The sequence below is a fragment of the Perca flavescens genome, chromosome 2 (assembly GCF_004354835.1).
Source record: "Perca flavescens isolate YP-PL-M2 chromosome 2, PFLA_1.0, whole genome shotgun sequence".
Taxonomy (NCBI): Eukaryota; Metazoa; Chordata; class Actinopteri; order Perciformes; family Percidae; genus Perca; species Perca flavescens.
Genome location: NC_041332.1, coordinates 7496589 through 7524546, shown reverse-complemented (window position 1 = coordinate 7524546; position 27958 = coordinate 7496589). Strand labels below are relative to the sequence as shown.

Genomic DNA, 27958 nt, shown 5'->3' with positions numbered 1-27958 from the left:
ATATATATATATATATATATATATATATATATTTTTTTTTTTTTTTTTTTTTTTTTTTTTTTTTTTTCAAAGTCCTGGGACAAGCTTGTGGTTGATGACCCCTTACTGCCCCTGGGCGGAGCTTTGGATCTGTTGCATTAGCCGGTTGCATTGCGTGCTGAAAATCATTGTTTCTAGCCGCCTGACAAACATGTCAAACGTGTGTCAGGTAACCGTGTGAAATCAACAGAAAAGCCAGAATTTTACGGAGCGAAAAGTAGCCGGTTAAAGCCGCGCTTCATTCTGCGCGAACAGAGTCGTTTTTAAGAGTTGAGAGACACTTTCAAAGTTGTTGAGAAATTACAAATTCTGGTCAATATTTACAAAAGCGGGTTAGTCATTAACCGTCCTCGGTTGCAGCAGCTGCACAGAGTCCCACCTCGCACACAGTCAGCGAGCCGCTCGGCCACTCTGCCCGCTTTGCAATGCTTCTTGTACGGCTATGGAGAAGCCTGAGTCCCGTGTACAGAGGAGTTCACCTGTCGGCATGGAAACGAACCCAGAGCCACGCAGCAGCAGCGTCAGCTGTCCGGCTGGACCTCAGCGGTATTTATCCGCCCATTGCCACTCCGTTCACCGCCAAGGAGGACGTGGACTACCAGAAACTGGAGGGAAACCTGCAGAAATATGCCAAGATACCATTTAAAGGTCAGGCCTGGAGAAGGGAGCGCAGAATAAGAAACAAAACTTGGCTTTTCTGGAAGGTTAGAAGAGTCTAGAAAGGTTCCCAATGTAGAGTCTGAGGTGCAGGGGTCGCTGAGAAGGACCCGGATGGTGCACAGTATTAGACAATAAGAGTGTTAGCGTTTTTAAGTCACACTGGTAGTGATTTACACATGAGGGCAGACTTATGGAAGTAACCTTAGTTATTGAGTGGCTGGTAAACATTTGAACATTCACTAGACATTTGGCTGGTGGACAAAAAAAAGTTAATTTTGGACCTTGGTTGTACGCCTTCAGTATTTGCTTAGGGACCTGATAGAGAGGACAAAGTTCAACACGGAGGAAAAAACGAGAAATCACCTGGAGGCCTGCGTGTGTTTGTCGCCCTCTGGTGGATTTCTGTTACTAGGCTACTACAAATATGATTTTTACAGCAGCCACAGTCTACATGTACTACATAAACGGTGCTGATGCTACTATCTAATACATTTGGCATTAGTAGTAGTACTCTGAAATTATTATTTAGGACTGCAACTAAATTTTAGTTTCATTGTCGATTAATCTGTCGATTTTTATTTTCTCGATGAACTGATTAGTTGTTTGGTTTATATACATATGTCGATTAGTGTTTCCCAAAGCCCAAGAAGACGTCCGCAAATGTTTGTTTTTTTGTCCACAACTCAAAAATATTTAATAGGATATAAGGATTTTACGGTGGCCGAGACGGTTCAACACAAATACAAAAGCCACACCACAAACACAAAAACTAAAACACAAATACAAAAGCTACAACACAAACGCAAAAGCCACAACACAAACGCAAAAGCTACAACACAAACGCAAAAGCCACAACACAAACGCAAAAGCTACAACACAAACGCAAAAGCAACAACACAAACGCAAAAGCCACAACTCAAACGCAAAAGCCACAACACAAACGCAAAAGCCACAACATAAATACATAAGCTGGAAGCAGATGTGGTTGACAAACGGAGCCGGAGGAGGAAAGTTCTTGTTTGTTTGAGAAGTAAGTGAAACATGGTTCCTTGCTCATTATGATTACTGTCACAATGTGTTTGTCACAAATAAGCAGCATTGTTCAATATCTTTTTTTATTTTCATATGTACTCTGCTATTTAGGCTACGAAGCTACAGCTATAACGTTATCTAAATGGCGCCCAGCGTCTTTTACCCGCGAGTCCTACGTTTAAAGTCTATAGTTTGTCACGTTTAGTGAAGCTGTTTAAATCACACAAATATTATATCCCACTGTTACATGCTTGTAACTTGTTAACCGTTATCTATCTGGTTAGCGATCAGATCCCAGTGGCAAATTCCCTCGATACTGTTGGTTTGGAAAGTGTGTGTGTGTGTGGTTATGTTTACTGTAAACAGATGTTTAAAGTGAATGCTAATTGTTTTACCTTCAATATGCTGCCTATTATAGTGTTAGGGGCGTTATATGTCCTACATACACACATACAGTACATGGGTTGGTCTGAATGAAATAAACCCAGAAATTTAAAAATGACCTTGCTTCGTGCTTACTAATAAAAATAAATAGAATTCAGACTGTGGACTCCTGTGTTTACACTGTATTTAAAGCCATGTAAAAGGGTTTGTTCATAGACTGTATATTACCATTTGTACAGTCTATGGTTTTGTTGCATGTCCTTAGTCTTACCCCTACAAATAGGCACACACACACTTTCCTTTGTAGCCTATATGGAGAGTACATACATGAAAATACAAAGATATTGAACAACATTGCTTATTTGTGACACTCACATAGCAACAGTACGGTAATCCTAATTAGCAAGAAACCATATTTCAATTACTTCTCAAACATGCAAGAAATTTCCTCCTGCTCATACGCTGACTTCTGTTGTCACTCACTTTTGTTGTCCCTTATGCATTTGTGTTGTGGCTTTTGCGTTTGTGTTGTGGCTTTTGCATTTGTGTTGTAGCTTTTTCATTTGTGTTGTAGCTTTTGCGTTTGTGTTGTGGCTTTTGCGTTTGTGTTGCGGCTTTTGCGTTTGTGTTGTAGCTTTTGCGTTTGTGTTGCGGCTTTTGCGTTTGTGTTGAACCGTCTCAGCCACCGTAGGGATTTTAACACTACTGCTGCTACTATTATTACTTACTTGTTACTGGTAACATAATTACTCCTTTTACCAATTCTGGTAGGCTACTGCTATTATCGTTCCAATATTAAGAAGTAAATAAAGAGAAGAGAACAAAAAGAAGAGTGCTGGCTCTACTTAGGCCTGATCTCTTCCGATTTATCTTGTACAGTCGTTATTGTTGTGGGTAGATGACAGAATAGTTTTCAAAGGTATACGTTTGGTCTAATGGCGGCACAAAAAAATAAAAATAAATGTAAAGCCTCTCTGGCCACCAGTTTGAGAGACAACGCTGCGGAGGAGGGTTTGGCTAGTCCACACAACATTACGGGATGGGAGAAAAACGTGCTCTGGTTTATTTGCATTTTTTTAAACCAATCACAATCATCTTGGGTGGCGGACGGGGCCTCTGCAAAACAGCCTCGGGAAGGAACTTGTAGAGTCTTTTATCAACTCCTACATTAGGCCAATGAGGTGGGATCAGGGGAGAACTTGCTTGTTCTGCGTGCCGATAATCAATGTCCACAATCTGTCTGCATTTCGGTGCTGTGACCCATTTATTTTCCTTAACGGCCTGCTCACCGTCGCACAAGCAATACATTTCATTTCATTACTGGTTTAGTTCCATTCATTTTCTTTTGCACACAAATCAAAGACACGCAAACCTGACACGGCTGACACAAAACTGTCTGCTTTCCCCAATTTCCACACATATGTGTACCTGTGGCTGATTACATACCTGCAATGCAAACAAGCCGCTTTTTGGCGAAAATCGCCGTTTTGAATGGGAAAATGTCATCCAGCTAAATCGTGTAGATCCGAAAAGTGTTTATTTTTGGGGAGGATCCGAGACCCGGTGCTAATATGGCACCGGTGCCTTAACGACTGGTATCTACCGGACCGAAAGGGGAGAAGAGATGTGTCACCTTTTTCAGTTTGCAGCTATATGTGATTACCTTTTATGCCTTCCCAAAGGCAATGCTCCACCCAGTGCTCAAACATAAAACAGCATATTAATTGGCATAACCAACATGGTAGCCTATAAACACAAAAACAAAGTGGTGTAATGGCTCCAACAGAACCTGTGTTGGTGGAACGCGTGTACGTTCAAAAGTAGTTTTAGTCGTGCAACAGAAAACTCCGATTGGACAGATAGTCTAGCTAGCTGTCTGGATTTACCCTGCAGAGATCTGAGGAGCAGTTAACCATAGTCCTCACAAATCCACCGGAGGTTAGAACGCCAACACAAAAAATGGGCGGAATATCCTGCGGCACCTGAACAATCCCGGAAGTGGAACGTCGTCGCTATAGACTAGTTGGGCACAGACAGTCAGACAGATTAACATACATTGAGGTCAAAAAAATGAAATATGTTTCTTTTTGTCTTGCAGGTCTGGTGGTTCAGGGCTCCAACGGGGAGTACCCGTACCTGACGGAGGAGGAGCGGGTGGAGGTGGTGAAGACGGTCAGGAGATCACTGCCGACCGACAAACTGCTGGTGGCCGGATCAGGCTGTGAATGTAGGTGTGTGTGTCTGTGTGTGTCTGTCTGTCTGGGTGTGTGTGTGTGTGTGTGTGTGTGTCTGTGTGAGTGAGATAGGGCTGTGCAATTAATTCGAAATGTAATCGTGATTATGATTACGGTTCCCAATGATCACAAAAACAGAATGATCGAGAAAAGCAATTATTATATATATTATATATATATAAGTATCAAGGCAATTTTTTTTTTTTTTTTACTGTTGATTTATGTAACTTTTCCCACTGCTTTTTAAGTTCAATAACTGCAATATCTTTCCAGAAGTCAACGAGTAATCGTGTTAAATTATCGTGATTTCAATATTGACCAATTATTTTCTTTTTTTTTCCATAATTGAGCAGCCCTAGTGTGTGAGTATTCTCTTTTACTACTATGACTATGAAAATCTTTTTCATGCGTTCAGGGATAAATAATGTTAAACAAATGGACAATAATTAGTTAGCTTCAAGACAGCAGTGGTGGTAATATACAGTATATTTGACATTTAAAAAACAATCATCAAAAATTGACACTCGCTGACACTGAAATAAATAAATAATGATAAATCCTTAATGATAGTATGTTGGTTGTTGTGTGTGTGTGTGTGTGTGTGTGTGTGTGTGTGTGTGTGTGTGTGTGTGTGTGTGTGTGTGTGTGTGTGTGCGTGGAGCTGTAATTGCCTTCTACATGTGTTTTCCGATATAGATCTTGATTTGAAGGTCATTATGAGGCGGGTAGTGCCATTCATTCTTGCAGGCTGATAATTGAAGTCAAATGGAGTCTAGCACTTTCATTGCCTGTTCCGTTCCATAATGAACATTCACACAGAGAGGAGCGTTTACTCTCTTCTTCCTGCACGCACTGACGATGCAAAGACCTCCTGGGCTCTCACTTCATCAATTATTTCACAGATGTTTATTCAATAAATATTCCAGCGACGTATTTGTTACCCAACCTTGGCCCTTCAACCCAGAAATGCTGCAGATACTGCTACCACTCCTACTGTATTCAGCCTGCCCTGCTTCCTCCTCTCTTTACTGTGTCGACACCGTGTATGGAAATTGACGCCTCGGTTTGTAAAAGAGACGAATGTACAGGTGATGGAAGATGAATGGGGGCCTTGTATATGAGGGGCAACATATACATGCATACATACGAGGCCTCCAATGCAATGAAGGCAATAGAAATAAATACTATAGAGATACATTGGACAGCCACAGTGCCACAAGTGCAAAATGAGAAAGCATACAACCTTACAATATGAGATGATTAGAAAGCAACACACACACACACACACACACACACACACACACACACACACACACACACACACACACACACACACACACACACACACACACACACACACACACACACACACAGCACTTGCTTTGTCTTCTTTGTGTTGTAAGGAGTTATTATAAACCGCTCGGTTTGGCCTTTGTGGGCTTTGAAGGCCTCTGAATTGGGACATAGCTAGTGTGTATGAAACCTCCTGCGGCCATGAGTCCCCCTGTGATTTCCACCTGCCGTCCTTGCACTCTGGTTGTGATGAAAAGGGTTTAGAGGGACGTGTTGTGCAGTCGAAAAAGGGCGCAGATCAAATCTGAACGGTAAAGTTTCTTCTCTTTCGTCTGTTCAGCCACGAGAGCCACAGTGCAGCTCACGGAGAAGATGGCGGCAGCCGGAGCCGACGTCGTCCTCGTGGTAACGCCGTGCTTCTATAAGGGCAAGATGGACGGCCGCGCTCTGATCCAGCACTTCACAAAGGTCACCTGACCGTCCAGCACAAGTAGTACTGTTCTTGACTTAACCCTTTGTGTTATCCTCGGCTCAAATTTGACCCGTTTTTCTACGTTTTCAATATCAGAAATCTGGGTTTCTTTGAACCAAATAGCCCCAAAATAACATGGATGTACATTGTATGGAACAAATACAAACAAGAATAATGATTATTTTTGGGTGTTTTATTACATTTTATAGCATTTAAAAAATGTTTTTAAATGGTTTCAAAACCATATCCTGACATCCACCACAACATCCTCTGATCTTAACTAGAGATGTTCCGATACCGGTATCGATACCAGTATCGGTATCGGCACCGGTATCGGTATCGGCTCCGATACTGCCTAAAACGCTGGTATCGGTATCGGGAAGTACTGGAGTTTATGCACCGTTCCGATACCACGTAATAAAGCCCTAAAGAAAATCTACGTTAAAGTAGTTTATTTCTGTTCTTTTTCCGTTATAACTGACTGTCAAACTGGAGAATAAAAGAAAGTTCTACGGCATTCATTGTTTGTGTTTGTTCATGTTTCACAAAGAGTTTAACCTGAGCCAGACCGACAACAAAGATAGAAATAATATCACATCCATACAGAGGTAGTAGTATACAAACTATATGACACACTGGTATCGGATCGGTACTCGGTATTGGCCGATACGCAAGTTCAGGTATCAGAATCGGTATCGGGAAGCAAATAATGTTATCGGGCCATCTCTATTCTTAACTAATAGTAAAAATAATGTATAATGTCTGCATTTTTTTAACTCCAAAATTTGGTATAATGTCATGTAAGTAAGGTTTATTGAGCATAAATTTAAAAAAGTGACAAAAAATGTAAAAAAGCGCCAAAAGCATAGAAAAAAAGTGACAAAAATGTCAGGAAAAGCGCCAAAAAAAATTTCATTTTCAATGTTGACCCGCTAGGACGGTCGATGGTCAACGGGAAGACAACACAAGGGTTAAGAAATTCTTAGTCCGAGTCAGTGGGGCCCTTGTTGGTGAGGCTTTATAGGATTTATTGTACATAAGGGAGAGATTAAGGGAAGGAACGGGGAAGTCTGGGATTGGAACATGGTAGAGATGGCCCGATTTTACTTACCGATTCCGATACCCGAACTTGCGTATCGGCCGATAACGAATACCGATCCAATACCAGTGCTTCATATATTTTATTATGTTTTGACAACTGTATACTACTATCCCTGTATGGATGTCAGTCTGGCTCAGGTTAAACTCTTTGTGAAACAGGGACTAACAGAAACAATGAACGCCCCAGAACTTTCTTTTATTCTCCAGTTGGACAGTCAGTTATAACGGAAAAAGAACATAAATAAACTACTTTAACGTAGGTTTTCTTTAGGGCTTTATTACGTGGTATCAGATCGGTGCATAAACTCCAGTACTTCCCGATACCGATACCAGCGTTTTAGGCAGTATCGGTATCGGACCATCTCTAGAACACGGTGGTGATTTCTCTGCGTGTGCCCCTGCAGGTGGCCGACAGCAGCCCGGTGCCGGTGGTTCTGTACAGCGTACCGGCCAACACGGGCCTGGAGCTGCCGCTGGACGCTGTGGTGCAGCTGTCTCAGCACCCAAACATCCTGGGCCTTAAGGACAGCGGAGGAGATGTAAGAACCACTTCCTCGACATCTTTTCATCTTGTAACGTGTGAGTCATTAAGAAATCCTGATCCGCTGCAGTGCAGGTGGCACCGCGCTGCAGGTAGAGAAACGTTATCTCCGATGCTTCGTCGACCTTTACGGGGGCCGTAATGGATCAGGCTCGGATTCTCGTTTGCATCGAGCTATTTGATATTAACCGGACAAAGTTGGACGACATCCAATGAGGCCAGTTTTTGCTGTGACATGACAAGTCTGAGAAATGCTGATAACTGATCAGCTTTTCCAACCCTGTCAGCAGTATTAAGACTTTTAAAAAAACTCCCGAAGCTAGATAGAAGCGTAACCACAGTGTTTTTCAACCTGGACACCAATTTTCCTGTGTTTTTGTGTCTAAATGACTGATGGGAACAACAGTCTACCGATATACAGGAAACGACTTAATGGCTGTCAATGAGCGTATTGGCAGTTTTATTTTGAGGGTTTCTGTTTTTTTATTTCTTGGTTTCCTGTTACCTGTGTCCTCTGATAACAGCTGAGAGTAGAGTGAAGTATCACGGCGCTGTGCCGCCTCCAAAAAATCTGAAGAACCAACAACAATCCCAAAGCAGAAGCTCCCCCTCTCGCCTGTGTGACTCACACAATCCTACACTTGTGTGTGTGTGTGTGTGTGTGTGTGTGTGTGTGTGTGTGTGTGTGTGTGTGTGTGTGTAGCTGGTGTAGCCAGTTAAAACTTACATACCTCTAACGGTCCGCCGCATACGTTACTTGTTCAATATAGCCAAAGTCATGCAGCCTTGCCCCTATTTTCAACTGTTACTGTTACTATATAGTTGTGGGATGTGTAAATCAATGTTGTTTTTATTTATTTTCAAAAATGATGTGCACTTAAACACAATTGTGCTAGTAGTCACACAGTTAAGTGTTTGGACACCCTCATAAATAGTTGTGTGATTTATAAATCAATGTTGTTTCTATTTATTCCATTCATAAACACTGCCAGTCAGTCCTTCAAGAAAAATGTGGAGTTTTTTTGTGATTGTTGCAGGCAAAAATCCTTGATTATGCGGCACGTTCTTGCAAAAACTGCGGTTTGATGAAAAAGGAAAAAAAAAAAAGTGATTTCCCCAACACCCTGCTTTTCGATGATGTTCACGTCGCATAATTATGTCACTTCATAACGTTCTCATGGCAACGGGAAAATGGCTACTCTTGTGTGAAGTAAACTCAACATTTTTCAACTTTCTGCGAAGATATATGTGACTTTTTTGCAACGAAAATGCGGGGATTATGAAATTATGCAAGCCCTGCGTATTTTGCGCGGAAATCGACAATTTATGTGCCGAAAGTGCGGCGTATTTGAAAAAATGCGGCCCCCCGCATAATTATGCAACTTTGACTGATTATGCATTGAATTATGCGATCGCATAATCACGTTTTTTCTGGAGGGACTGACCAATACTTGATTATCAGACTAAAGCTAAGTTTTTAATTCCAGCATACACTAACCCGCATCTCATCACCAACTACACCTGTAACCAGAGTGAGTGATTTTTTTTTTTTTTTTTCATTTTATCTAGACATTATGGTTGACATATTGTTTGGATGTATTTTTTTTTTACCAACTTCATAAGCTGGTATCAAAAGTGAAACGGCGTGAGAAAAGTAAAACGATGCAAAGCAACGCTAATTTGGCAGCAATGAAATAGCAACGCTAGCACGCTGAAAGCTGCACAATCAGAAGGAGCATTGTCTTCCTGTGTTGATTTTTCGCGGCCCATTTCCAGTGAACTACCTGCTGCAGAGAAGAGAGTGGTGATTGTTGAAGAACCTAAAACTAAAGTGTGTGTGTGTACTTTTATCCTGCAGGGATGATTGCAGGGGTTAGTAGTGAGGTGGGGTGGGGCGGGGGGTGGAAGAACAGTTCGCTCTCGCTGAGCCCTTAATGCCTTTTCGTCTGTGTGGGAAGTGTTTGCAAGAAGTTGCAAATGGATTTCTGATTTGGGAAATAACATGTTTGTCCACTTGCTGGGAGACAGGAGCGTGGGTGTAGTTCAAGCACAGAGCGGCCCCCGCTCAACAGTAGGCGTGAAGAGGGCCAAACTCAGAAAACATGGGTAGATAGGTCAATTTGAGGAAGGCTGACAAGTTGCTGAAAGATTGTACAGAACATGAGTGGCACACAGCTTTTCCCCACATCAGCCAGCTCCTGCTAGCTGACAGATTATTCCTTAATCAAAAATGTTACATTTTTAGGTAACACTTTACTTGAAGGTATCTACATAAGAGTGTCATGACAGGATCATGAACACATGACCCTGTCATGACACAGTCATGACACATGAACCCTAACTCTAACCCTAACCATAACTTGTCATGACAAAAACCAAATGACACTTACTAAAAGCGTCATAAACGTGTTTACCTTGTTTTTAATGTTTATGACACGTTCATGACAGTGTCATGTCACTCTTATGTAGATACCTTCAAGTAAAGTGTTTTTTTTTTTTTTTTTTTTTAGCCAGGGTAAATTTGAACAGAAAAATACTTTGCACACGTATAACTTTATCAAAAATATGTCACATTTATCACATGGTTTAGCTCAAAGTAAATCTGGTTAATTTTTAGCCAAAGTCAATTTGAACAGAAGAATACTTTTTTATAACGTGACACAGGTGCGTCGGAGTGGGGCGAGTATAGGCCAAAAGTTGCAGAAAAACTCCCGCACATTGTTTTACTTACAAAGATAAATGTAAAGGTCCCATGGCATGAAAATGTCACTTTATGAGGTTTTATAACATTAATATGAGTTCCCCCAGCCTGCCTATGGTCCCCCAGTAGCTAGAAATGGTGATAGGTGTAAACCGAGCCCTGGGTATCCTGCTCTGCCTTTGAGAAAATGAAAGCTCAGATGGGCCGATCTGGAATCTTCTCCTTATGACGTCATTTGATTGGTCCGAACAGCTCTGGTTCGAGCATAGTTGCTCCACAACGGATCAAGTCCAGACCGAACTTCCCGACCTCAAATGTTGTGGGCGGGGCTAAGTTCGGCAGGCATCCAGTCTAGTGCGGACAGGCTTGTAGGCCAATTCTAGCTGTCTCACAGCAGCCTCTCACTGCATGATCATCACGATTGATGTGAAACAGCATGTGATTGGTCGTGCTGTCATGTGAAAAAAGCTTCTGCTCTCTTGTTTTGTGTCCTGTCTGACCGCCAGTTTCTTAATAAGAAAAGTACCACAAAATTGCACTGAAAGTACAATACTTTCGCATAATAGTTACTTTCCACCACTGCTGCTAACATTTGAGTGTCTCCAGCGGAGACTCTGATTACAGAGCTTGTTAGAGGATCAAATCACGGTTCCCAGATTCTCTCAGCTGCTGTCTTGTTTTGTCCACAGCTCAAAGATATTCAGTTTACTGTCACGGAGGAGAGAAGAAACTAGAACAATATTCACATTTTGAAAAGCTGGAATCAGAGAATTGTTTTCTTTTTTTTTTCATAAAAAATGACTCAAACCGTTTAAAAAGATTAATTTAAATAGTGGACAACTAATCGATTTATCTCTGCAACTCTCTCTTGAGAGAGACTGTCATTTGTGAATAAATGAATAGGACATATGAGGGTGAAAACAAGGTTTGTCAGCTGGCAGGTTCAGTCATGGGTTAGAGTTCGAATCCTACTTCAGACTTGAGATTTTTCATCCACCAGTCTTTCCTAAGTGGGCATTCACACCAAAAAAAGCAATCTGTCGATTTTCCGCAAGCTTGTGCGGCGGCGGGGGGGGCGGGTGTCAATGAAACGGCCCATTTGTGTGACGTCCTGTTATGTCCTTAAACCCCCCCCAACGTAACACAAGCAGACTTTATTTTTCACAATTACTGTTTTCCGGCCAGATTGTTTATAGATTTCGATGTTTCCGACCGCACTTGAAGGCAGCTTTATTTCACAGGAGAAAGAGAGAGAGAGAGAAAAGAGACGAGTGAGACACAGCGGGTGCTTTGTTGTTGCAGGGAACATTCAGCTACAACCCTAACTCCCGGCCAGTTCACTGCTTGTGTTTTGTTTTTTACCCTCATAGGGTTTTAAAGTGCTCATATTATGCTTTTTAGCTTTTTCCCTTTCCTTTATCGTGTTATATATCTTTTTTGTGCACGTTATAGGTTTACAAAGTGAAAAAGTCCAAAGTCCCCCCAAAGGGACTTACCATCTCCAACAGAAAACACTGTTCACCAACTGCTCCAAACAGCTCTATTGTAGTCCAGCCTTTACTTCAGAGACAAACGTGCGTCACTTTGTAACACACGTTATAATGCTCGCCTAGCTGCTAGCATGGCACGCCCTCATACTCTGCTTCTGACTGGCTAGTAGTCCTTACCTAGCTACTGAGCATGTGCGACTCCCAACAAAGATGGAACAGAAGTGCAATGCCTCACTTGATTAAATTAAACCATGTAAACCTATGCCGGTACAACCTCTAAATACAATTATGAACTTAAAAAAACTAGCATCTTATGAGCACTTTAAAGGCAGTGATGTTTCCTGTTTCCTGTACGGGATTCTCACACCGCCTCAAACCATAGCTCAAAACACACAGACAAGTCTGATCTTCGGTTACATGATTGGCCTCCGCAGCGTAACGCAGGGTTGCATTTCTCCAAAAGTTGAGTAGGTCTCACCTTTTTGCCACAGGCCGGCTGCGTTTTTTTGTGAAAAAAATGAATGGAAAGACTAATTGCCTCCAATTTGAACTCTCTAAAAGACCAAAAGAAAATGTTCTTGTCATGTAGTTAAGATATTTGCTGCTTTAACGATCCTCCCCCTCAGGGATCCTTCAAACTTTCATCTCCTCTAATCTGATTCCTCTTGCCCACGCTGGTTGCCAACACATTTTGGGTTTTTTACTTTACGTCTGTGAGCGATGAGCAAAGTGGTTCGCATAAGGGTTAATTTCCCGAGGCTTCAGAGTGTAAAACAGGCAGATATATTACAGATGGTCTGTGTGATCTGTGATATACTACATCAGATGGTTTTTGACAGAATTTTGCACCAGTAAAGACTTAGAAATAACGATGAAGAAAAAACTCAATTTCCACCTCTGTGTTTATATCAATGTGCATTTTCTTTTGGTATAATATAATCAACATGACTGTATAATAAACAGATTTCTTTGAGAGGAATGCGGCTATCAAACGTGTGTAAATCGATCCTTTTGTCATAATATAATAATAGCAGAAGGGGTAATATTAGTAGGCTATTCTAAAACTAGAAAGTGGTGGTGGTTTAACCGGGCAGAGGGCAGTGATGTTGCCTGTGTAGATAACGGATGTGTAATAAAACCATGTCAATTCACGTGGTACGGACGGGCAGCGGGTCTTCGGATGTCATCGACGACGTCATTTGTCTAAAACCACACAAGCCTCGATCCGCGCTTCACGGAAAACATCCGGGATTTCTCGACTCACGCTTCGAAGCCTCGCCACAGAACGTAAAATCAGTAGATAAAACGTATGTCTGAAGGCTTACGGTACGCGTTCGTAGCGATCTTCTTTTCCACGCTTCCCATTCATTGTCTTTGTAAGCAGCCGTGCGATACATTCTCGTAGCCTTGCAGCGAGTTTTCATTTCACTACTTAATGCAAATGAGTGGCGTCCAGTTAGACTCGCCGCCACTCGAAACTCCCAAACGTCTTTTAAACTGACCGCTGCCGATCTCAAATGAAGACCGATTCAGCAACTGCATAGCTTGTTTCTCGCATAAAACGTTTGTTCTAATGCATATATGCATATCTAATGCTTATGTTGCATGTGATTTTTCTACTGAAATCAGATTTTTCTCTTTTCTTTTTTTTATACACCTATTGCACATTTTTGCCCTGAGGCAACAGAAATAATCAATAATTTAGATAAATAAAACCTGTGGGGGATAATGCATTATCATTAGACCACAACCTTCAGGAGATGGTTAGCAGGGTTTTTCCTACATAGAGGAATTTTCTTTTTAATATGAGAGCTAATCTCTGGCTGTACCGTTTTAACGGCAGTATTTAAATCTTAATATTTAAAGCAGTTTTGTTAATTGGGGTTTGTGTACATACTGTACATTTTTGTTTATCAAATTGACAGAGATAACCGCAAAATGCATAGATGACCATGCTTACTGTGCTTGCGTGAACTCACCCTCTGCAGGCTAATAACAATAATGAGACTTATGCTGCGTTCCAATAAATAAATAGACATAAATAGGCAACGTAAAGTAATTCCGCACATTGTAATCAAGATTCACATGCGAATTTGTACTACTACAGGTTATGTTTATTAAATGAAGCCCAAAATATGTCGACTAGAAATCGCTAGTATCAGCTAGCGCTGGCTAATGTCAACGGTAGGTAGCCGCTAGCTAACGCTAACGCTAGCTAACGCTAACGCTAACGCTAACGCTAACGCTAACGCTAGCTAACGCTAACGCTAACGCTAACGCTAACGCTAGCTAATGCTAATGCTAACGCTAGCTAATGCTAGCTAAAAGGTTTGTGGTGACTGCCTGGAACGCTACCAAGTTGTGAGTTGTGTCTTGAAGTCGTAACTTACGGGCTACAAATTGTGTCTGGAATGCAGCATTAACCCTTGTGTTGTCTTTCTGTCGACCGTGCAATTTAGCTTTTCTGTGTAAAAATGTCAATTGAAACTTTTGTCGCTTTTCCCGATGTTTTGGAAAAGTGTTGACGTTTTAGTCACTTTTTTCCCAAGTTTTTTGTCACTTTTCCTGATGTTTTTGTCGGGGTTTTTTCCCGGCGTTTTTTTCTGACGTTCTTTTATCAATTTCTTTTCTCCAAATGCTATAAAATTGACTAAAACACCCAAATTCAATGAAAGTAGCGAGCTGATGATTTAATCTACTTGTGACGAGCGTTGTACGGAACCATACATGCGTTTTTCTTTTGACAATTTGGTTGAAAGAAACCCAAATTTCTGATATAGAATCGTTAAATTTGACCCTAGGACAACAGGAGGGTTAAAAAAAAAAAAGAAGAGCTAATGAGTGTTTTTTTGTCTGTTACCGGGGCAGCCGGTTGCTCCGGCTGTATGGATAATAGCCGGAGTGCTGCAGCCTTCAGGAGCCCAGCGGGAGATTCCTAGAACCTGACTGACTGACTGATCAATTACAGTCCTGCGTGTTTGAAATGACTGATACGGGGGAAACTGATTGACACCCCCGGGAGGTTATAAATAGACCCTCAGCGGTAATGGTGATGGAGACTTAAACCTGGAAGGATGCAGGTTTTCCCTGCAGACTTTTTTCAGTTTCATGTGCAGAGCAGCTTGCTCGCTTTGAACATTTCAGGTGTAATTTGGATTCTGCGCTTCATATCCGGATTGACAAAAGAGAATTAAAAGAGGCAAAACAAAATAGGGAGCTTATCAATTATTCATGAGCCTTTCCCCATCCTCCTCGTTTGAAGTTGATTCCCTTTTTTTTTCTCTCTCACTTGGGACTTGTCTGTTTTTTTTTTTTTTTTTTTCTTCCTGGATCTGATACCATCCCCTCTTCCCCAAAACCTCCACCGTGTTAAGAGTCGACGCTCGTCTCAATTTGAGCGATTTGTTTACCCTGTGAGATGTTGGATTTGTCGTTGTCTCTTGTGACAGCGTCTCCAGGGGATTAAAAAAAAAAAACTATACCAGATATTAGTCCTGACAGCAGGGAGGAGGGCCGACGATGAAATGGTTCTGATTTTTTACCTTCTTCTCTCTCTCTCTCTCTCTCTCTCTCTCTCTCTCTCTCTCTCTCTTCTACTCATTCCTCAGATCTCCCGGATCGGCCTGATTGTTCACAAAACCAAAACGCAGGATTTCCAGGTGTTGGCGGGCTCAGCAGGGTTCCTCATGGCCGCCTATTGTGTTGGTAAGAAGCCCTAAAACGGGACTAACTGTAACTAACAGCGCTGTTGTTCCTCACAGGGAGCGGTCTGTAGCCTTCTTATCCCCCGGGCTGCCATCTCCCTTACTGTTTGTTTTCTTTCTTTCTTTTATCTCCAACCAAAAGGCAGAAGTTGTCTTTTTGTACTGTATCCCTTTCATTTTGGGTCCTCAATTACAAGCGTAAAGAAAACGACCACATTATTCACAAATATATCTAGGTTATTTTTTTTATTTTTTTTGTGTGGGTGCTTTGATAAATGTGTCATCCACACAAAACGGCTGGCTATCAGATGTCAACATCCGCCCTCCGTCTAACCCATAAATCCTTGCGTTCCGGTGTCACTTCCTGTAGTTGTTTCAGATTTCGCTCCCACTCCAAATGAACGGAGCAGCTTCCTGAACGGATCGCGTGTCACCGTCTACTGAATGTGCAGATTTTTAGGGACGTGATCCTGATATTGAGTTTCACAAGATACATGTCCTAAACATGTCCTCATTTTTAGATTGAGTTCCTACTCTAAGCAGCACGGACGGATGATGAGACGATGGGCCCCACCATCTTTCCTACATAGGAGCAACACACAGACTTTGTGATGCTTTTGCCTCTTTTTTTGTGTTGTTTTGTGTCTCTCTGTGGTCATTTTGCGATTATCGGCCCTGGTCGATTATCGGGCCATCTTTTGAAAGTTTGCAGATTATCTGTATCGGCGTTTCAGTTGCCTGATAACCAATAAAGTTAATTCATTCAAAAGTGCGCTTCTTTGGCTCGGCTACAGCTCTGAGTCTGTCCCTCTGCTTCGCTTTCACTCACCATTGAGTCTGACTTTATGACTTTATTTGATTAGCGCGAAAATGGATGCTGAGGTGGTGAAGTGGAGGCTGGCCACTGGAGGACTTATTTTATTTCCTTGTTCCAGCTTCCAAGTGGCCTATAGCCGACGTTAGTCATGAATAAATGATGTTAAAATATGTATAAATGACTCCTTCTCGACAAAAGGCAAAAGAGCTGTGTGCGCGTGTGCACATTTGAATAATGTCGGGCTGTAAACGGGTTCGAGCTTTTAAAAAGCTGTCAATCTAAATGTACTTGTCGGGCTCGGGCCGAATTGTGTCGGGCTCAGGCCTTGTCGGGCCAAACTTTTAAGGCCCAATTACAGCTCTATTGTGCCCCGTAGGCCGTTAAGTAATCCATCCGTGCCAAGCAGCTGTTATGGCTTCATTTACTTTTACTATCAAAATCAATTAGCAAAGGCATGGAAATGACTGGAGAGACTGAATCCATCACAAAGATCATTGAGTCAACTCTAATGAACTTGCGTCTGCAGTTGAAAGCAGGAAACTGTTTGAAAATCTCTCCTACTTAATGAATGATGAATGACAATGCAAAGCTTGTACTTCATGAGCTATGGGTTTGGCAAACATAGCCATAGCCAAAATATATAAAACAAAAAAGTAGAGTTACACACGTCCTAGTAGTTAATACACCATCAAAAGATGTTTCAAAACTGTCCTACTTAGCAATTTTATTGCCATAACAAGAGAGAAATGTTCACAAAAACATAAAGGAGACGAATGTCTGATGTGCCCAGATTTTACTAGCTGAGTGTCGGGATAGATTCACGCTCGTGCATGTCGGTGCACAACTGTGCAAACACACTTCCAATAAAATGAAAGAAAGAAGTTCTTTGAAGTATTTTCCGGAAGTGGTTTTTAAAACCGTGAAAACCGAGTCTCAGAAGTTTCTATTTCTCAGAACTCGAGAGTCTGAATGTCACAACCATAATACTACTCACAGCCTGGAAACAGAAGAGACCCATTTACAGTTAGAATTCAGACCAGCAAACCCTTCTGAAGCAACCTCACAGTACATTATTACACGGCCTGGTTGAGTACTTGATTCGGTCAATTACAGTACTAGTCTGCTCTGTCTGTATAACAGAACAACAGACTGTTGCCATGGGCGGAGTTCTCATCATAGACCCTGGCGGACCATTTTTAAATCAGTTAAGTCGTTTTCAAATCAATATTTGTGCTCATACGGAGCTCAGCGGATCACAAAGGGAGAGAGAGAGAGAGAGAGAGAGAGAGAGAGATAGAGAGAGACAGAGAGAGAGAGAGAGAGAGAGAGAGAGAGAGAGAGAGAGAGAGAGGATGGAGAAAACATGGATCGCTAACGGCGACTAAAGGCTCTGACACACCAACCCAACGGCCGACCGTCGGACTGATCCCTCGGCTCCGGTCTCCCCGAGGCGCTCAAAAAGTGCCTCGGAACACACCGAACGGATGCCAACTTGAGCGTACGTTCTGGGCGTTCGTGAGACGTAATACAGTCCTTCCAGAAAATGAGTTTTTTTTGTGATTGTTGCGGGGAAAAATCCTTAAAAAATGCAATGGGATATGCGGGATATTTATGCAATTTCATGCGATGAAATTGCGGGATCTTGCAAAAACTGCGGTTTGATGAAAAAGAGAAAAAAAAAGTGATTTGATGACATAATTACGTCACTTCATAACGTTCCCATGGCAACAGGGGAAAATGGCTGCTCTTGTGTGAAGTAAACACAACATTTTTCTTTCTGTTAAGATATATTATGTGACTTTTTTGTAACGAAAATGCGGGGATTATGAAATCATGCAAGCCCCGCAATTTTGCGCGGAAATTGGCAATTTATGCGGCGAAAGTGCGACATATTTGAAAAAATGCGGCCCCCCCACATAAATATGCGGACTTTGGCTGATTATGTGTTGAATTATGCGATCGCATAATCGCGTTTTTCTGGAGGGACTGATAATACGTCTCCATAACAGCAGGCGGCCGTAATCTGTATTGTCTCCAAAAACAATGACAACCGGAAAAGACGGGAGATCTCTGTAGACCTCGTAAACACAGAGCACGCTGTCGCCACTCGTTGTTTTCATCAGAGAGTGGTGATAGTAGTCAAGAAGGATCATCGTTACTCGCTGAACGGAAGAAAATACGATGGCTAGTAACAAGAAGACACTGGCGTCGTCTGCTCCGGTTTTCTCGTGCACTGATTCGCTAGTCAAGGGCTAGCGCTCCACCAATCAGATTGGTCACTGAGTCCGACTGCCCACAAGTCAAAGCGGCTAAAATGAAGGTAGACGGCTCCTCTGACTGACGACGGCACGGAACACACCGAACAGACTCGACTCACCGATCCTCGCCAGACTGTCCGACGGCCGATAGTCAGGTTGGTGCGTCAGCGCCTTAACGGCAACCGTGCCAACAGAGCGCTAGGTAGCTCCACGGTTAGCGTGGCGACCTGGTTTTCGCCAGAAAGCGGTGCTTTTCAGCGGTGCAGTTAACCGTCCCGACCATGACGCAGGCAGGTAACCTCTGTATGAGTAGCCGTGTGATAAGCGGGATAATGTGGAGCGAGACAGTCATTACCTCTTACGTATTTTACTATTTGTATTTCACCTATGCTCAAGAGACTTTCACATTAAAAGCCTTTTTCCTCCCATGTCCAATATGTCAACCTTTCAGAAATGAAGAATTGGCCTGTTTTTATCTGGACTGTCGTGCTTTTTAATCAGCCCGAGTTTAGTCGGGGTTTTCTCATGCTGCGGTGAGGCATGGCGTCTTTCATTTGAAGATGAGTAAATCATAAAACATCAGCAACCCTTTGCAGCAGCGTTATGAAACCATGTCTTGTACCTCGTCGGTATGACGGCCACGTACGCTGAACTGTAAGCCTGGATTAGATAACACGTTAGGCATCGAGGAACCTAATGAGTCATCTTCTCCCACTGCCAGCCCTGCCTCTCTCACACACACACACACACACACACACACACACACACACACACACACACACACACACACACACACACACACACACACACACACATATTCTTCCACAGTTCTCTGATCTTTGCTCCCTGACATGTTCTCATCTCCATAAACTGGTTGTGTGTGTGTGTGTGTGTGTGTGTGTGTGTGTGTGTGTGTGTGTGTGTGTGTGTGTGTGTGTGTGTGTGTGTGTGTGTGTGTGTGTGTGTGATTGAGTGATTAATAGATATGTCCACACTGTGTCTCCGTTGTCTGAATCCATGCTCTCAACACCCCCACCAGTCGGGCTGAAAGGGGTCGGCCGTCTACCTGTCAGTCAAAATCTGAAAAAAAAAAAAAAAAAACCCCACAACGTGGAAAAAAACGCAACAAAAACGTCGGGAAAATAGTCCGAACATTTCGAGGACAACACGTTCAGAAAAAGCTGAAATCTTGCCTAAGGCCCCAAATTGTCTAGGGCTGGCTGTGTGTGTGTGTGTGTCTGTGTGTGTGTGTGTGTCTTTGTGTTTGTGTGTGTGTGTGTGTGTGTGTGTGTCTGTGTGTCTGTGTGTGTTTGTGTGTGTGTGTGTGTGTGTGTGTGTCTGTGTGTGTGTGTGTGTGTGTGTTTTTGTGTGTGTCTGTGTGTGGGTGTGTGTCTGTGTGTGTGTGTGTGTGTGTGTGTGTGTGTGTGTGTGTGTGTGTGTGTGTCTGTGTGTGTGTGTCTGTCTGTGTGTGTCTGTGTGTGTGTGTGTGTGTGTGTGTGTGTGTGTTTGTGTGTGTGTGTGTGTGAGTGTGTTTGTGTGTTTGTGTGTGTGTCTGTGTGTTTGTGTGTGTGTCTGTGTGAGTCTGTGTGTGTCTGTCTGTGTGTGTCTGTGTGTGTGTGTGTGTGTGTGTGTGTGTGTGTGTGTCTGTGTGTGGTGTGTGTCTGTATGTGTGTGTGTCTGTGTCTGTGTGTGTGTCTGTCTGTGTGTTTGTGTGTGTGAGTGTGTCTGTGTGTGTGTTTGTGTGTGTCTGTGTGTTTGTGTGTGTGTGTGTGTGTGAGTGTGTTTGTGTGTTTGTGTGTGTGTCTGTGTGTTTGTGTGTGTGTCTGTGTGAGTCTGTGTGTGTCTGTCTGTGTGTGTGTGTGTGTGTCTGTCTGTGTGTGTGTGTGTGTGTGTGTGTGTGTGTGTGTGTGTGTGTGTTTGCTTCAGTTGGTTCTGGCCTACAGACCTCGTTCCACCGTTCTTCCACTTCCCTGGACATCTTGAGTCCCATTTTGCCTCCCGTCTGTCTCAGTCCAGGCTTCTGTCTTTGTTGACGAGCTGTCAGTCAGCGGTGTGATCTGAGCGGCGGCGGGCCGCAGAAAACAGAAATCAGAAATCAGACAGCAAATCCGTCCATCAGCAGCCGCCGGCTCGACTATCATCAACAACAACAACGACGACGACTCCGAGGCCACAGACGGCGGCCGACTCTCCACCGAGACAGAGATGTCACACTGAAAGGCCATGATATCTTGTTGCCTTGGAAAAACGTATATGTATCTAGCTCGGTCAATAATAAAAAATAAATAAATAAAAAAAACGACATCATATGAAGCCCTGCTGCCTACTGATCTGTCAGGGAAGGAAAAAAAACAGGATGGAAGCCTGAAACGCTGGACATCGAAAAACGATTCTGAAAAACGTTGTCAGTAAATGATATGTGTCTGTGCGTTGACAGCAGTGATGTCCAACCACGGCAGTGATGGAATGCCTTTATTTAAGAGGAGTATATGTTCAGCCTGGAGCCATGCAGAAAACATTCCAGACGTTTCCTTCTGCTGCGTTTTATCTTCAGTTGTTTGAACAGTGAATTCTGTCCACACCGTGTCATGTAAAAAAACTCCAGCTGAAGGATTACACGCTTCTCTGAGGATTCGAGGAAAATTCTCCCATGTCTTTGGCAACTCAAGTGCTTCTTGTACTTTTGCAATGCATGCTAACAGCGCACCGCGCATGATTGCTTTAATATTTACAGTATATTTATATTTAATTTGCGTTTAATATTCTAAACGTACTGAACAAAGTGCGGTACACAGTGAACTGATCAAACGTGATTTATCAGGCCACCTGCTTCAACTTAACATGAATATGAAACCAAATTATAACAATTTGTTGTGAATAAGAGTGCAACCCTTAAAGGCTTGACCAGGTTTGTATGCGGAAATAATAATAATAATTTTATTTGTGTTCAATTTCAATTTTATTTGTTAGGGACAGTGTACAATTTAAACATAAATGTAATCATTTAATGCATTGCACCAGAGTTAGCTAATTTGCATCTGTAGTTCCTTAACGCCTTTTAAAAACTGTCAAAAAGACAAAGCAAAAACAGGGTACTTAGAGGACAATGCAACAGAAGAAAGCCAAACGGTAAGACAAAAGACAAAATCATTTAAACTAAAAATAAAAGCAACAATAAGACGACAATAAAAAGACGACATCACATAAAAGCGAGTCTATAAAAATGGGTGATGTGATGTCATGATGTTAAACCCAGTAAGAATCCCAGCTGCTTCGTTGTTCTAGCTGCGTCTGACGCTTTTATAGCAGAGAAAACCAGAGCGATGTAATGTCGGCCAGTCCAGTTTTCTCTGGGCTAAGATCGCTACCGTTCCGGTTTGTGAACTTTGCCTCACTCCTGACAGATTTAGGCAAATAGGGTGAATATGTGGGGTCTCACCAGGGTTCAGCGATGAGGTTTATTTGTACTTGTCAGTTCGGGCAAGTGAAAAAAAAAAGTTTTTTCTATTATTGCTAGTTGTGTCAACCACATCCTCTACTGCTGCCCAAGAAAAGTCCTTCCAGGACACTCTCTTTAGCTCGTACACAGCGATCATCTTCTTCTTCTCCTAACAGGACAGCTGCCAGTCACGTGTCACTAGAACTCAAAGCCTTGATTGGCCAACAGCACTTCTAAATCACATCATTCAACGAAGTATTCTCCGACATGGGCATGCAGATGGGGGCAAGAGAACGATAACGTAATTTATGATAACAGTGATGATCGGAAAAGAAGATTTAACCTTTTTTTTTTTTTTTTTGCCCCAATGGCAAGTGGGTTCAGGGGTCCAAAATTAACTCTTTTGTCCACCAGTCAAATGGCTAGTGAATGTTCAGAATGTACCAGCCACCCAATAGATAGTCTCGCATTGCCAGACCTTCCTCCTCCACAGCGCTGCGGAGGAGGGTCTGGCTAGTCCACACGACATTCCGGGATGGGAGAAAAACGTGCTCTGGTTTATTGGCATTTCTTTAAACCAATCACAATCGTCTTGGGCGGTGCTAAGCGCCCGACGGAGCCCATAAAAGCTTTATTTGTCATTGCATAAATACCGTGTATTAACACAACAGCGGAAGGTAACGGACATCCAGCGATATTTCGGCACCAGAGCAGTCCCGGAAGTGGAACATCGTGGATATAGAATACTCAATAGATACCCATTGTTTTTTAGCTGGTGAGTGAAGCTAATCTACCTATCCATTTGCATATTTTACCAGCATGTGGCTAGTAGATGGAGCTAATTTTGGACCCAGAGTGGGTTGTTATATTTACTTGCCCAATGTGGCCTTTTACTTGCCCCGGGCCCTTATTGTTGAAGCCTGCTCACTAAGATGAGAGGTCTATGCTGCAGCCCTCCTTTGTGATTTAACTTGACTATACACATGCAAATCTTTTGCCTTGCCTACATTTTTTTTTTTTTTTTTTTTTAATTTTTTAATTTTTTATTTTAATGTGAGACAAGAAACAACAAGTGATACAAGACAAACAGTCACATAAAGGAAAAAGATAAAGAAAAATAAATAAATAAGAGTAAGGTAAAATAAAACTAGCAGTGCAAAATTAAATATTTTGTGTGCTTATTCAGTCACTTTTCAAACTCAAATTCCTACCCCTATACATATTACTCTAGACCATTCTTCTTTTAGGTATAATTCTAATGGGGACTATTCCCTTACAAAAAATCAAGCGTATTTCTTAGTGTGGTAGTAATGTGAGAGTCATTTCACGGAGAAAAAGAGAAAGAAAAGAGACGAGCGAGAGATATCGACTGTGTGTTGTTGTTTGGCAAACATTTAGCTGTTCCCCAAACTCCCGGGCAGCTCAGAGCTTGTGTTTGGTGTTTTAAAACTTTCTTCTGGAAGCGATAGAGGCAGTGATGTCACTGTTTACTGTACGGGACTCTCACACCTCCTCAAAACGCAGCGCGACGTGGGGTTGCGTTTTCTCCAAACGTTTTTTTCTGCTATTTACTTGCAAGACAGGCGATAGCAAACCTATACTCTTCTAACCTAGACTCTTCTAACCTAGACTCTTCTAACCTAGACTCTTCTAACCTATACTGTTCTAACCTAGACTCTTCTAACCTAGACTCTTCTAACCTATACTGTTCTAACCTAGACCCTTCTAACCTAGACTCTTCTAACCTAGACTCTTCTAACCTATACTGTTCTAACCTAGACCCTTCTAACCTAGACTCTTCTAACCTAGACTCTTCTAACCTATACTGTTCTAACCTAGACCCTTCTAACCTAGACTCTTCTAACCTATACTGTTCTAACCTAGACCCTTCTAACCTAGACTCTTCTAACCTATACTGTTCTAACCTAGACTCTTCTAACCTAGACTCTTCTTACCCTAGACTCTTCTAACATATACTGTTCTAACCTAGACTCTTCTAACCTAGACTCTTCTAACCTAGACTCTTCTAACCTATACTGTTCTAACCTAGACTCTTCTAACCTAGACTCTTCTAACCCAGACTCTTCTAACCCAGACTCTTCTAACCTATACTGTTCTAACCCAGACTCTTCTAACCTATACTGTTCTAACCTAGACTCTTCTAACCTATACTGTTCTAACCTAGACTCTTCTAACCTATACTGTTCTAAGCATCAAAAAAGGCTTGCACTAACTTTCAAAGGTTGTAAACTTATTTCCATTCGGAAGTTAATCCTTCTGCTTTTACCCCTTGATAAGTGCCAGCTTGTTTTCCATTGGAACAATTCGATTATAGATTTAGATTTGAATGTTAAATTGCTAGCTGTTTCTGATTGGCTACTGTCAGTGTTTGTTTACCTAATTATAGTTAAATGTTACATATCTACTCGTTCTGATTGGCTGCCTTTATTTAAATTGAATGTCAAATGGTTGCATTTTTTTAAACGCCTGTAAATATAATTTCTATATTCACATGGGTTTTTGACATCTGGGAAACTAATAAATATGTTGATTGTCATTTAATGATATGATTTTTTGATTATTTGTGATAACAATAGTAACAACAATAATAGGCCTAATATTAGGGCGTAAACATTAATATTTGGGGCAACTAGCCTACATCTAAATCTTATTTGATGGGGGGGTTTATGGACCTGCATTATGGATAGGGGGGCGCTGGCCCAAAAAAGGTTGAGAACCACTGGTCTAACCATTTATGTAGTATTGTGAGAGGTGCAGCATACAAAGCAACTTGCCTACATTTCTATTACATTTCGTTCGGGTCTCAATGTCAGTCAGTAGTCTAAAGCACAGCTGTGCCTAAGTACAGGCTCACAGAGCTACGAGCATGGCTGCACAGTCTTGTTTTCTTCTTTTTCTTCCTTTTTATCGAGACACACGTTTTTACAAGAAAGGATGCTTTGTGGTTGGAAAGGTCAAGAACATATCTCATTGTATGAGGGGGGGAAAAAATGGAAAGAGCGAAAAAAACAACAACTCTTTCTTATATACTAATCCTTTGCCTCTGGATTGTGATGTGTGTGTCTAGGTGCGGTTGGCGGAGTGTGTGCGCTGGCTAACGTTCTGGGCCAGGAGCTGTGCGAGTTGGAGCGTCTGTGCGTGTCCGGTCGCTGGGACGAAGCCAGAGTCCTGCAGCAGCGCCTCATCGAGCCCAACGCCGCCGTGAGTACCATCTGCCGCACCGGGGACGCTTTTATCCGCAGACACCACACTGACAGCCTGGCGGGGTTAGTCACAGTCCTCAGAGGTAGAACTGATCGAGCCTGATTAAACCTGCGTGCGTTAAGACACACCACGGCTGTTTTCGGCAACAACAAAAAAAAACTGCACTTTTGTAGAACTTGCAGGATTTGTTGCAAAGAAGAAACTCCTATATTTTATGAAGTCCAGTCTGCCCAGAAACAAGACTGCTTCCCATTTTTTCATAACGTGATCTAGAAAAAGTCACCTAATGTGTGTGTAATTAAAACTCCAAATTGAAATCACTCTCATTAACGTAAATATGATGTAAAATAAGTACTTCTACCTCTTACTTACATTGATTTTTAATTTCTTCAAGTACCGTTGTAAAGGTAAGAACTACAAACAAAAAGACAGAATGAAAGGCATCCTATTCAAGGCAATATAAAGAAAAACAAATTGTTTTTACGTTTAAAGACCGGATCTTGTCCATTTAGAGATGGTAAACCCAGTCCATTTCTACAGTACATGAAACCGAAATCTGCACCAAATGAGACGGGGGCTGGCCTTTCACAATCACAGTCAGAAAAAGGTTTATTGCCACAGTAAGTCACACTTAACGAGGACTTTTCCTCGTGACTGGTGCATTCAAACACATAAACAGATTTAAACGTTAATATGAAATAAAACAACAGCACACAGTTGTGTTGCTGTGTGTTCTGAGCCTGAGTGAGATGTGTGAGGAAACGGCACCTGATCAACAGCAGTGCTTCTGGCTACTAACGGGTCTGTGAAGGTGGGTTAAATGTCGCTGCCCTGATGCCGTCAATCTGCCTCATCGTTAAAATCCGGTTTCACTGTGACATCAGGTCACACGCGGCCCGCAGGGAGCTCCGCGGCCAAATATCGATCGCAAATATGTCTGATTTTCAAGTGGCATTATCGATAAAGCTTTGAAACCACACGGCAGTTTCCTGTTGGAGGAGGGGATGGGGAGGGGGGGTATGGAGACTGATTGGTGCTCTGAAATATGATTGTGAAATATGATATCTATCCATTGGGCTATAGTGCTGTCAATCCGACAAAAATCCTGGAATCGCCCCTGTGTGTTGCTAGGTGACCAGGAAGTTGGGAGTCCCCGCCCTCAAGCAGGCGATGGAGTGGTTTGGTTTCCACGGCGGCGCCTGTCGATCACCTCTTCAGCCGCTCACAGAGGTCGAGGCTCAGCAGCTGAGGCGGGACTTCTCCTCCAACGGCTGGCTGTGAGGTGACACGGGTGACGGGCAGAGAGAGACAGAGTGTGTGTGTGTGTGTGTGTGTGTGTGTGTGTGTGTGTGTGTGTGTGTGTGTGTGTGTGTGTGTGTGTGTGTGTGTGTGTGTGTGTGGCAGGTCAGCCCTTACAGGCCAGCTACATTGCATGCATGTATGCGGAGCTGATGTTCCAAAAATACGCTTCCACTATAATCAATGAAACTGTCAGAGGTGCGCCTGCTCCGCAGAGATCCGCTCTACAAGGGTAAAAATAGGACCGTCTTCCATTTGTATATTTTACCCGAGGTGTGTGCGGCCCTTTCACACAGAAACGGATCATAAAGTGTCTATTATGTCTTTGAAGTTAAAATACCAATATACAGGAAACAACTTGATGACTGTCGATGAGAGTATCTGCAGTTTTTTTATTTCTTGTTTCCGGTCACCTGCGTCCTCTGATAACCGCTGACAGTAGATTGACGTTTCACAGCGCTGTGCTCCTATCATCGGTTCCAAATTTAACACGCGCATGTTTGGGTTTCCGTAGCGGCGGCCGTACTTCCAGGCGCTTGTTGTGTTGCAGCCGCGGAGCACAGTAAGCAGCGCTCTAGTGTGGCTTTATTTTACGTTGAAAAAGCCTGTAAATCACCATTGCGTCAAAATAAAATAAAATGGTCCTCTTATCTGAGAAATAAGCATGTGACTCGTTTCAACTTCACCCATCGAAGAATCAGAGTCGAGGATCGATAAGAGCCCGAATCGAAAGGAAGAATCAGAATCGTTAAAATCTAAACGATGCCCAACCCTAGGAACGCGGCACAAAAATAAATCTGTTGCTGCCCCCCATAAAAATACCAAAAATCAACTTAATTAGGTTCATATACTGTACAGTATGTCATATACTGGAGGTTTGATCCTAAAAATCACTTGCGTCTTACGTTTTCTGTCATAAATAAAACCTGAATCAAATCAAAGATTTACCAAATGGATACAACTTCGAAGTTCTTTTTTAATAGGTTCTGCTCATGTTGCATTTTAAGTTACATTTTCTATTCATACTTCTTTTTATTTTACCCTAAAATCACTGTCGTACGGTCAAGTTGCTTCTCTGCTGCACCTCCCAATAGTACAGATAGAAAAATTCAGTACATTGAAAAGTTAGAAAAATGTTGTATGTGCACTTGTTTTGACAATAAAATATGATTTCACTTCAATAACATATGGTTTCCTTCTGTTTTTAACTGTAAAGAAAAAACGTGGGTTTGCTCTTCATGCAGACACATTTGAGTTAAACTGTTCACA

At 42.3% G+C, this 27958-nt stretch overlaps 1 protein-coding gene across 1 annotated transcript; it reads left to right on the top strand.

The window, feature by feature from the left end:
* Window positions 1-115: 115 nt before the first annotated feature.
* Window positions 116-27875, top strand: hoga1 (4-hydroxy-2-oxoglutarate aldolase 1). Its single transcript, XM_028601202.1, has 7 exons — window positions 116-687; window positions 4214-4342; window positions 5983-6110; window positions 7620-7754; window positions 15556-15652; window positions 25254-25387; window positions 26522-27875. The coding sequence occupies exons 1-7, from the start codon at window positions 465-467 to the stop codon at window positions 26669-26671; spliced, it is 996 nt and encodes a 331-aa protein (XP_028457003.1). The 5' UTR covers window positions 116-464; the 3' UTR covers window positions 26672-27875.
* The last annotated feature ends 83 nt before the right edge of the window (window positions 27876-27958 follow it).